The following is an 11,467-nucleotide window of genomic DNA, read 5'->3' on the forward strand; positions in this document are numbered from 1 at the left end:
CAAATGCAATGATATTATTGGTGACATACTTGCAACTGACACAGTAGCTCCTGTTATAGGTGCCTGGCAGGGAATGTGTCTCTCCACTGTGAAGTGAGCTGCAGATAAGAGGTTTGTGTAGATTAGTTGTTGTTGTTGTTCCTTTCTTCTTCTCCTATATATGGTTCCTGCTTTTTCCATTTCATTTGTACACCTAATGAAGCCTATACAGTCAAAATGTGTCTTCTACCTTTTTTCCTTTTCAGTGTGAAAATAACCTTTCACCTTTTTTCCTTTACAGATGCACGCTGATACAGTTCTACACTAACTCCAAATAAATATAAATTTTCTTTATGCTTTATTTTAACAATTGTTGTAAAGTAAACTTGTAGATTAGAGGTTCACTTTTTAAAAAATGAATTGCATTGAGTTGATAGCATTCAATAGAGTGATGTTGTGGGTAGTATTTCTGTTTCAAGGATCAAGAGTCCTGGGTTTAATTTTATGCCTAGCTATCATTTGTGTAGGGTATGGATGTTCTTTCTGTGTCTCCATGACTTTTATTTCAGACACTCAACCTTACCTGTCACAACCTCAAGGACATGTGAGCTAGTTAAGTTAGGTTGGACATTCCAAAGTGACCCTGTGTGGATGTGGACATCGGTGGGCACTGCAATGGACTGGCACCCTGTCCAGTTCTATTTCTTGAATAGCACCACAGGGTGGCAGGGATAGTCTCCAGATCCCCATGATCCAGAATTTGATAGAGAAATTTTAATCCTATTGTCTGATAAATTAATAGTCATATATGGAGACTTTAATTTACAGTACAGATTAATTATCAAATGTGTCATTATTTGGCATTTTCAGGAAGCACAGTGGCACATACATTAGCAATGTCCAGAGTCTTATCAGTTACATTTTACACATTAAGTTTTCATTCAACTTGTCAAAGATGTTCAGTTTGGGTTGATTAATACATCTGTATTAATTTAGTATAAGAGAGCTTGGGTTGGTGGATCTATTGTGAAAATAAAGTAATGAATCAATTATTTGTTCCTGAGGATCATTTCTTATAATCTTTCTTCACAGTAAGTGATCTGCAGTCTACTATATGTTCCTGATGTACTTTTTATTTCTCTTTTTTTGCAGATCTTGGCTATAATATCCATTTTGTTTATCGTTCTTTCAACCATTGCACTGTCCCTTAATACGCTTCCAGAACTTCAAGAAACAGATGAGTTTGGACAAGCCAGCGACAACCCACAGCTGGCACATGTTGAGGCAGTTTGTATTGCATGGTTTACCATGGAGTATCTTCTTCGCTTCTTGTCATCACCCAACAAATGGAAGTTCTTCAAAGGCCCCTTAAATGTCATAGATTTATTGGCTATTTTGCCATATTATGTCACCATTTTCCTAACTGAGTCTAACAAGAGTGTGCTTCAGTTCCAGAATGTGAGGCGTGTCGTCCAGATATTTCGTATCATGAGGATATTGAGAATTCTGAAATTAGCAAGACATTCTACAGGATTGCAGTCTCTAGGATTTACACTTCGTAGAAGTTACAATGAACTGGGCTTGTTAATCTTGTTTTTAGCAATGGGAATTATGATATTTTCCAGCCTGGTTTTCTTTGCAGAAAAGGATGAAGATGGTACCAAGTTCACCAGCATTCCTGCATCTTTTTGGTGGGCCACAATCACCATGACTACTGTAGGTTATGGTGATATATATCCCAAAACACTTTTGGGAAAAATAGTTGGTGGACTTTGTTGTATTGCAGGGGTGCTAGTGATAGCCTTGCCTATTCCAATTATTGTAAACAATTTCTCTGAGTTTTACAAGGAACAAAAGAGGCAAGAAAAAGCCATTAAGAGACGAGAAGCACTGGAAAGAGCAAAGAGAAATGGGAGCATTGTTTCAATGAACCTCAAAGATGCGTTTGCACGCAGCATGGAACTTATGGACATTGTGGTGGAAAAAAATGAAGACATTAAAAATAATAAAGCCCAAGACAACCATCTTTCACCAAGTAAATGGAACACAGCCAAGAGCACATTATCTGACAATAGTTCTAACAAGTCTTTTGACACTAAATACCAAGAAGAAGTTAATGTTGAGTTAAAAGATTGTCTGACAAACCCTGTAGCAAGCCCACAGCATCTGAATGCTCAAAAGCTGGAGGAAATCTATAACCAAATGACAAAAACACAATCCAGTCCTAACCTAAACACTACAGACAAAGATAAAACTAATAAATCACTGCCACTACAATTAGAACTTGAAATGGAACCAGTTCCAGGCCCAGCAGATCCATTGTTAATGGAACACACAGCCACAGGTATAACTGACATGCGGAGCATTTCCAGCATAGATAGTTTTACCAGCTGTGCCACTGATTTTACTGAAACTGAAAGGTCACCTCTTTCTCTAATGACCGGTGGTTTCTTGCAGGCAAGGTTTGCTGGTGTTCCTTCACCTCTGGAAGGAATTCCTTCTATGACCCATGTTGAACTATCAAATCATGCAAAGAGCAGACAAGGTTATGTCAATAGGAATGACACTTATGAACTGACTGAGCTGAACAGTGCCACTGGCATTGAAGACAACAGTGCGTTTTTACGCCAAGTTGAAAATATCCGAAGCTCATTTAAAAGCAATCCAATGAAAAACAGGAGTCTAAAAGTAAATTTTGTTGAAGGCGCAAGTAGTGGTCCACCAACGCCTCCAAGCACCACTAGACCATTACCGGTGACCACAGCAGACTTACAGGCATCACCTCCTCAGCATATCAGTACTATCCTACTGGAAGATAATTCACCTCAGGGAGAGAGGCTATGCATTAGCTCTGATATAACAACTGTTAGAGATTCACCACAGGGTGCAAAGAAAGGCTTTTTTGCTTTCCCCTCAAAAGCAATGAAGAGTTGCATTGAGACAAATAGTGCAGAAAAAGATAAAAGTGCAGAGGACAGGGAGGTTAGTTTGCACAGCAACGATCAGGAAGTTGAACTGAATTGTTCCAAAGAAAACCATAAGACGAAACATCTCGTGGAAGACGTGGAAGCCGTAGGGCCTTCTTCATCTAAAACAACTGGAAATAACTGCACCCAAGGTGGTTCTCCCACGACGGGTGAGGATAAAAATGACAATAACCAAAGTGAACTCAAAGTAGAAAATCACATGTTTACGCCTGAAATCCATCTAAGGTCAGAAGAAGGAGGTTTCCCTCCAACATGTGAAACTAGCATGTGACTATTGACATAAATATGAACCTGGGACTACAAAACATGAGAATAATAGCACACACGTGTGCTGACAAGAGTGATATTTTTGCATGGCATGAGTCATTTCATTAATCATTATCTCAAGATATAAGAGACTGCTTTTATTTTTATTTTATTTTGGCAGACAACTGACTTGAGACATAATGAAACATATTAAAAGGCTCTGTTTAGAGCACACATGTAGCAATCTGACATTTGTAATCAAAATGTAAATGTAACCTTTTATTATCATATTTTGGTAGATAATGAAATGCACAAAAGATGGACAAATCTTTAATGCATGTCTTTAAAATTGTACAGTTACTTAACGGTGCTTAGAGTTTGCAGAATGCATTTATTTGTAAATAGATCTGGGGAAAAGCAATGACAATGCAACTCGAGGTAACAAAAACACATCTTTTTTTGGAGTGCCGGCATTTTTGTCTCTGTTCGTTGAATGGCTTTAACAGATCCCTGTTAAAAAAGTACAACCAATGAAAAAAGTTACATATCAATAAGGTGATGAAGTAATGAGGCTAAAGTGCAGCTGAGAATTTCTTTTTGATTTAGAAGTACTTTTTACATCAGTGTATAAAAATTAGCATTGTTATAGGTGTAATGACCATAAATAGATTTTGTTAACCGAAATAACTGTGTTACATACCTTTATATTTCATTCAGCACTTCTAGTTGCCAAAAACATGAATCAGGAGAGGAATACCAGAAATATGATGATGTCATAATTGTCTACACAAGTGCATTACCGCCATGTGATTATTTTACAAGTCAAAGACCTTGGGTATGATAGACAATTCACATCAAAATGTAGTGATATTGTTTGACCAGATGAAGATTGTACGTATACTTGCATTATAATTGGTTTTCAAAAGCCTATAGAGTCAATAGAACACGATTTCATTCATACAATATAACTGCTTATATCAATTGAGCAAAGAGAGACTGACTCACTGGCTCAGGGTCAGGCATTTCATATGCAAGTGAGTAAAGGTGCAAGATGAGAGTAGCATAAGGGTTTCTTTGGGACTAATGATGCCCTGATTTATGCTTTAGTATTGTACATTCCTGGAACAGCTGGATATGGCTGTGTCCAGTTTTTAGCATGGTTAAGTAATATGAAATTGTTAATCATGGTATTTATGGTGTTCTGTACTGTACACCATATTGTAAAGTAGAGCAACATCACAAAAATCTAATATCCACTGATTTATGTAACGTACATTCCGGTTCCTTAAAAAACAACTGAGCATCTTCCAAAGGACTTTGTTGGTGTCCAATATTGGAATACTCTATTACTATATAGGTACGGATGATCCTGTCACCAAAAATGTGTTCCATTTTTGAAAATAGACAATCCCTAGTTAATTCTCGTATATTTTTAAGAAAAGATCCTTGAATGGATGTAGCAGGTTCAGATGTCCATAAGGTAGATTAGAAAATGTAATAAAAAGTATGGTAAGTTAACAATTAAGACTCTATTTATCTATTTTTAAAATTGTAGTTTTAACACTACAGCCAAACCTTATTAACTCTGTTGGGGGTGTTCTCCTCCTAAATGGTACAGTGGCTTCTAATCTTAATTTTAAGCCACCAAAAAGCTGAGTGAAGGAATGTGTGTGAGCACAAAACAAATTTTTGTGAAATCTCACTGCAAAACTGAGGATAGTTTTTGCTTCTTCTGTTGAGGCCTAATTACGCAGTGAGTTCATTAAAGTTAATAAGTGTCTTGCTAGAAAATCTTACAAACAGCAGTAGCACGTTGTAACATAAGCAAGTACAAGCAAAAAAGACTGCATTTTTTTCAACAGGAAACTACAAAGATCAACACTTTAGACACAGTCCTAAAGTCTTATATTTATTTTAATACAATATCTGAAAGCATTATATCAAGACCATCTCTCTTAGACATTTTAATCATTATTAAATTAAATCAAGTGTCATCGGGACAAAAGTGCCTTGTTTTAACTATTCACCCTCAAACAGAAAAAAAGTGGTTATAAATTGTTCAGATCTGTTTTTGACAATGTTCCTCTACTCTTTATGACTTGTAGTAGAATGGATGTGAGGCAATTGTCAGTTTTATCAGCAGAGACTACTGTCTCTACAAGCAAGACTACAAGCAAAAGTATCGGATTTAGTGGCTTATAGGTAACAAACATGCACGACAAAATTATAACAAACAAATGATTTGTATTAATTACCAGCTTACTTGCGTTATCTGAACTTTCTCTGAGGAAATCCATTTTCTCTCTAAAATGCATGTCACCGTTTTGCTTGAAATAACTGAGTACTACATAAAATGTGGCTATCATTACACCTCATTTGCACTCACTACTGCTGGTCTCGAAATTACTACATGAATCGAATTGCAAATCGTAACTGAAATGTCTGGTCATTGATTCCTAGACTTGTTATATTTTGTTTTCTTTCAAAAAACGTGGCAAGGCGGTGTATTTGCACACAAGTGTCTGAATTGATAAGTGTAGAGAAAATAGTTCTCCTTTATTTTTATTTCTGATTTGAACTCTTTTAACACTTAAAAGCACCTAGTCTATGTGAAGATGTGGTTCATTTAGATTAATATCCAGCCATTGCCCTATGCACTTATGTAAAAACACAATTCTGTATAGAGATAATGTATGTAATGTTCCACAAAACTCAGTGAAATGTCATTTCCTATTTTCATTTGCCATTTTTTTATTTTGTCTTTTTTGGTGCTGCTTTAATGGTGAAAGATGACTCATTATTTTTGGAAAACTGAATTCTGGCACCTTTGTGTTATTTTCTGTTTCCTATTGAAATATTTCAATGTTTGCCTTTTAGTTATAATAGATGATGATTATGTATTAAAAATGCTCTCAGGCTTATATAAATGTTCACAAATTTCAATGTTTCATAGAAAAAAAAATTCCTCCCTTATCTTGTATAAAAACTGTCAAGAGATTTCTAATCTATGCAGTGAAATGATTGTAGTCTACTAGTTTTTGAATGCTGCACAGAAAGATTTGATTTCTTGTTCTTTATAGTTTTCTATTTGAAAATGCAACTGATAAATAAAAAGCAATGAATAATAGTTAATATTGTGGAATGGAAAAGCAATGCCATTAAGTTACAAATGCAGCCCTCCATTATTAGTTTTTGAAAAGCAGATTTAAATTGGAATGCCGTGTGTATGGTATGGATGCATATACTATACATTTATATACAACATACAGCCTAATTCAAACATAGCATAACAAACCATTTTTTCTCTGGGGGAATAGAAGTCTACCTACCTACAGTACATGCCATTGCGTGTGCTGCAAAGATGTCTAATGTAATCATGTATTCCGTCTAACACTGTTTTACAAAAAGCAATTAAGTGTATCAAAAGAAATAAGGCACACTCCATCGTTCATTGTAATATGGTCAGCACTTATGAGCACAATGTTCAAACATGAAAAGAGTTCAGTCAGCTTCTTCCTAAATGACGGAGATGACGAATTGTGCATTGTGAGCAGGTGTCAAATATTAAATTTTGTATAAACTTTTGCCTGCTATTTCATTAAATCTCTTCCTATACTAAGACTTTCATTATTAGCAGTAGCAACTCTGCTAGGATGGGACAAGTGGTGCTTTTGCAACATGTACTTTGAAGCCCTAAAGACACTGAAAGTCTCTTTTAAGGATTTACAGAGTTGTATACAAAAGCTAATATTTACAGTATGTGCTCTGTTCTCCATGATCCCAGTGGGTCAATATGGTTTTCTTTTTGCCTGCTGTTTTTAAGCGTTTCTTCTCTGTGATCTGTGCACAGATGCTGACTGCATTCTTTATCAATGAAGTCTTACTGGTAAGTGATACACTAAGCTGCTGCTCAGTAAACAATACACAGTGAGCATTTGTGTTGCCACAGTTGTCTCATCATGCTAATTTCAGTCTATAAGTGCATACAGTACAGTTAGTTATATATATGCACACATACAAGGATTATCGTCATCTGATTTAATCTGTGAACACTTCATTGAGACATGGAAGGTAGCTTCTCTAACAATAAGTCTAACTTGCACATCTGAACGTTTAAAGTCATAATAAAACTGACCACAATATTACTTTCAAAATGTTGTTATGAAAATGATTGCATTATGAATTATTGCATTTTTTTTTCCAGAACGTTAAAATGTGTCCATGTGATCCTGCCAAATAGTACTTAAAATGTATTGTGCCTTTCCATAAAATGTGATTTATGAAAAGGCTAAAAAAAGCGTGGCTTTCTCTGAATAACAAATTATAATTTTTTAAGGAGAAATCAGCTGTCCAGGGAGGTTGTTCAAAAGAGAAAAAAGAAGTGAATGTATTCTCAGGGTATGTATATATTATGGGGGTCAAATCTGTCAAAAGAAATGTGTGATTTTGTTTTTAATTTATAGTCTATTACAAGACGCACTCTTAAATGTCATCAGTATAATTGCATATTTTTCAATGTCAGGATGATCAAAGTTTCCGAAATTAAGCAAAAGCTGTAGCAGCAAACAGAGCGCTCTATGCTCTTTAGAGAAGATTGTTAAGGCTAATATTCACTAACTCATAATTATTTTCATCTGACAGTATTGTATGACAAATAGAAAAGAAAGAAAAATCTGAACTTTGATATGCCAGATCTTTTTTTTTTGTTTGTTTATTTGTTTTTATTTTTCATTTAAATAACATATAATGTCAATGGTTTTATCTTCCCACTACCCCTGGTAGAATGACATATCTTCTAAGATTAAGATATGTCTTCTTAAAATATTAAAATATTTTCTATTTATCTAATAGAAGTGTTTGTTTAAGGTCTCGAGTTCATTCCATTTTCACTATAAAAGTTAAGGCTTAATTGTTAGCATTCTGTCCACCTTCTAATGGAATTAACCGATGCTTAAATGGCAACCATAAACCTTCTGCTAGTATGAAATGTCATTGATATTAAAAAAAGCATTCAGCCTCAGAAACAAGCTTCATTAGGTCAGTTACGCAGCTCACTTTATTAATTCTGTTTTCCTCTTCAAAGATTAGTAAAAAAGGGAAAGAGCTGTATTTTATAAATCTAGTTACAAGTTTCATATCAGTATAAGCACTTCAAAATTATGACATCTTTGTCCAGTCTTTACTCACAATATAATAATGGCTATTGATAAAAACGTATTTATAATTTAATTACAATATAAGATTCAAGCAAGTGTACAGTACAGTATGTAAGAGTGTATACTCTTCTGTGGGTCTTGGTCTCTAGTGGGTATATTTAAATTGCTGTGCAATCATAAGACAGAAGGGACAATACAACAAATGTTGTACACTGGGATATCTGGATTGGGTTTCTTCCACAGGAACGTTTCATAGGAAAACTTTTATCACTTATTATGCTTTTGTTCATCTAGTATCATTTTTTTATGTTGTCATTAGAACTGATCCATTACAAGCAATGCTGAAATTAATAAATGGTGTTCATTCTCATTTTTCAATGATCTTTTGCATAATACTGAACAGTACATATTCTGTCATGTAATTTGCTTTCCTGCAGACTATTTCTGTAACATTCAGCATCTTTGTATGCACGTATTAATGTGTTATATCATGTGACACAAAATAATTGTCTATTTTGTTCGACTGTCTGTAAAGATTAACAGCATTGTTCCCCATATTCTCTGTTAGAATATGCAGGATTACAAATAAATGTATATATGAATCATGTATTTCATGTTCCTCCATATGTACTCATTCTTCATTTTCCATTAAATGTAAGATTCACTGTGTACAACTGAGGATGGTTTTTTTGAATTTCAGTAAGAGTAGTTCAGCCTTGTTGGGTTTATTGTTGAAAATGTTACATCAGCTTGCATTATTCCTTTGCTACAGCCCCCTTAAATGGCAAAAGATATCCTGAGAAGTTTAAATGTTGTTGAGAACTTCATATGTTTCTTAATGTGTGCAAGATAGCCAGTAATTAAGTAGACAAAAATGGTAATTTGTAAGCATTTTACCTTTTGTGATAAATTCAATATGTAAATACTATCTTTAAAGTTCTAACATAGTATTTCAATTTAATAATATAAGATTTCAGTATGAGGTACCATTGCTAATTGCTTATTGGTGCCCTTCATCATTCTACAGTATGGCATACACGATAGGGACTGCATTAATATGAGTGATTCTACAGTACACTATGTTTAGTAAGCTCTGTTACAAGTATCCATTCTTATTTGATCTGTTTCATCTTGTTTACATATTACCCATTAATTTGTGTTTTGGTCTTTCATGCTTACACTGTATCTGTAGCTTATCAGGGATACATGTAATTTACATTATTGAATGAAACCTTCTGATTAGAATAAAGTAAAACTATGACAGGTAACATCTTCAGGTAATACTCAGCAATACTCCCTTATCTACTAAAACGTATAGTTTGTTTATATGTATGAATGAAAACGTGATATATGTGTATTATTCCAAATGCAGAAATTAGTATAGGGATATGCCTTATTTATCTTAAACAAACAGCTAATAGTTATTCTAATCACTAACAAAGTGCAGTGTTGCAATCATAATATTGTCCCAGATGGGGATACATGTTACTTTTTCCAGCTCTTTCCAGAGAATTCCCTAAACCTCACACAATAATTTAAATATACAGTACATATACAGCCACATCCCGAAGGTTGGTCCTGTTGGTACATTCTTGGTACACCTTCAGTGGGAAGCATCTAGTGCATTTTATGTTTATGCCCACACCATCATAACTGACTCTACTCGATCAGGATCATCATTCTACTCTGAGCCCTTCACCCTATCACAGAAAGTAAGCCCAGCAACTCTGTGCTGGAGTTTCATTTTGATCACTTGCACTTATGAATTAATTATTTTGGATACTACCCATAGTTTGTCATCATAAGTGTGGATGAAGATGTACACTGACCAGTAATTTAGAAGCTTTGAGTGAAGATGTATTTCGCTCTTCACTGCCTTCGGGTATAGTGACAGCAAAACTGAAACTGTTTCCATTTGGGGCATTTCTTCCCACTTTCTTTGTATTTAGAGCAGCACCTCAATCTACCAGTCCTGAGGCACTGTCCTCCCATTCAGATCTCATCCACTTTATGGTCTTGCCGTGTTGGAGCTGCTACAACCCCATCTACAAAGATGGGTCCAACCCTAAACATTGATTCTGGCACCACCTCGTGTGAGGAGGGTGTAACCACCAAATACAGTTTAACAGTGTGGGCGATATTCCACTGACTTTCGAATGGTTTGACACAACCTCTTGAAGCTGTCCAGAAGTGATTTTAAAAGGCCCCTACAAACTTCAACTCTGCTGAATCCTTTCAATCAAATCCTGCTAATTATGCACAGAAGACTTCTTTTTTTAATGGGTCCACCGACATTACCTACGACGACTGTCAAGACAAACACCAACAAATTTTGGAAACTGCTTCTTGCAGGTAACTCCACTACTGAGGGTTTGAACAGACACTCTTCATCACTGAAATCTGCCCAGATGCAAGGGAAGCTTTTTCATAGGTGAGAATTGAACTTGTACTGAACCAAGGCATCTTGTGGTCATTCCTAGCACACTCTGACTACAGGCTTAGGTCTTCTAGTTCTGTCTGGCAGGCACTATACATCCATCTGAGTTAAGTTACTGTGAATTAGCACAGAACCTTTCTTTACCTTGGAGAGTCACTATACTCTTGTGTGTTAAAATGTAATATGTAAATAAATGTTATGTCGAGTGTCAGTCATTGACCTTTAGTCAGAGGTAATCTACACTTATTGATCAACCTTGTGATTGAATATAGTGTTTGTTAGGGACAATTCACTGAACTACAATAGCTATTCACCACTCAGATACATTCCAATCATACACCTCCAGGTCTCTGTGCCATTCCCCATGTGAGTGTTGTCAGTAGATTATATAATTTTCTGTACCAAACCCAATGTTTCTAAAAAGAACAAAATACTATGAATAGATGTTAGGCATATATGTGCAGACAAAGGTCAAACTTTTCCCTTCTACAACTTGCACTTGCATTAAGACCAGCCTTGACTCTGGGAATGGATCCAGTTATCACTGTTTTGAACAAGGCTCCCTTAAGTTTATTTGGAAATATAATGAGAGTGGTATTTTTGGGTTATTCATTTCTGTATCTGGCCTCTCTCCTCAATTTTCTGTAAGTAGCACTATCAGA

General features: G+C 35.3%; 1 protein-coding gene across 3 annotated transcripts in view; it reads left to right on the forward strand.

Moving 5' to 3' along the window:
- kcnb2b (potassium voltage-gated channel subfamily B member 2b) overlaps positions 1 to 9,037 on the forward strand; it is a 229,416-nt gene extending 220,379 nt beyond the window's left edge. For all 3 annotated transcript variants that reach the window (XM_039754654.1, XM_039754656.1, XM_039754655.1), the window contains exon 3: positions 1,132 to 9,037. In XM_039754654.1, coding sequence (XP_039610588.1) covers positions 1,132 to 3,237 — 2,106 coding nt within the window. In that variant the 3' untranslated portion in view covers positions 3,238 to 9,037. The remainder of the gene's footprint in view (positions 1 to 1,131) is intronic.
- The last annotated feature ends 2,430 nt before the right edge of the window (positions 9,038 to 11,467 follow it).

This window comes from Polypterus senegalus, chromosome 5 (assembly GCF_016835505.1).
Source record: "Polypterus senegalus isolate Bchr_013 chromosome 5, ASM1683550v1, whole genome shotgun sequence".
In the NCBI taxonomy this organism is placed as follows: Eukaryota; Metazoa; Chordata; class Cladistia; order Polypteriformes; family Polypteridae; genus Polypterus; species Polypterus senegalus.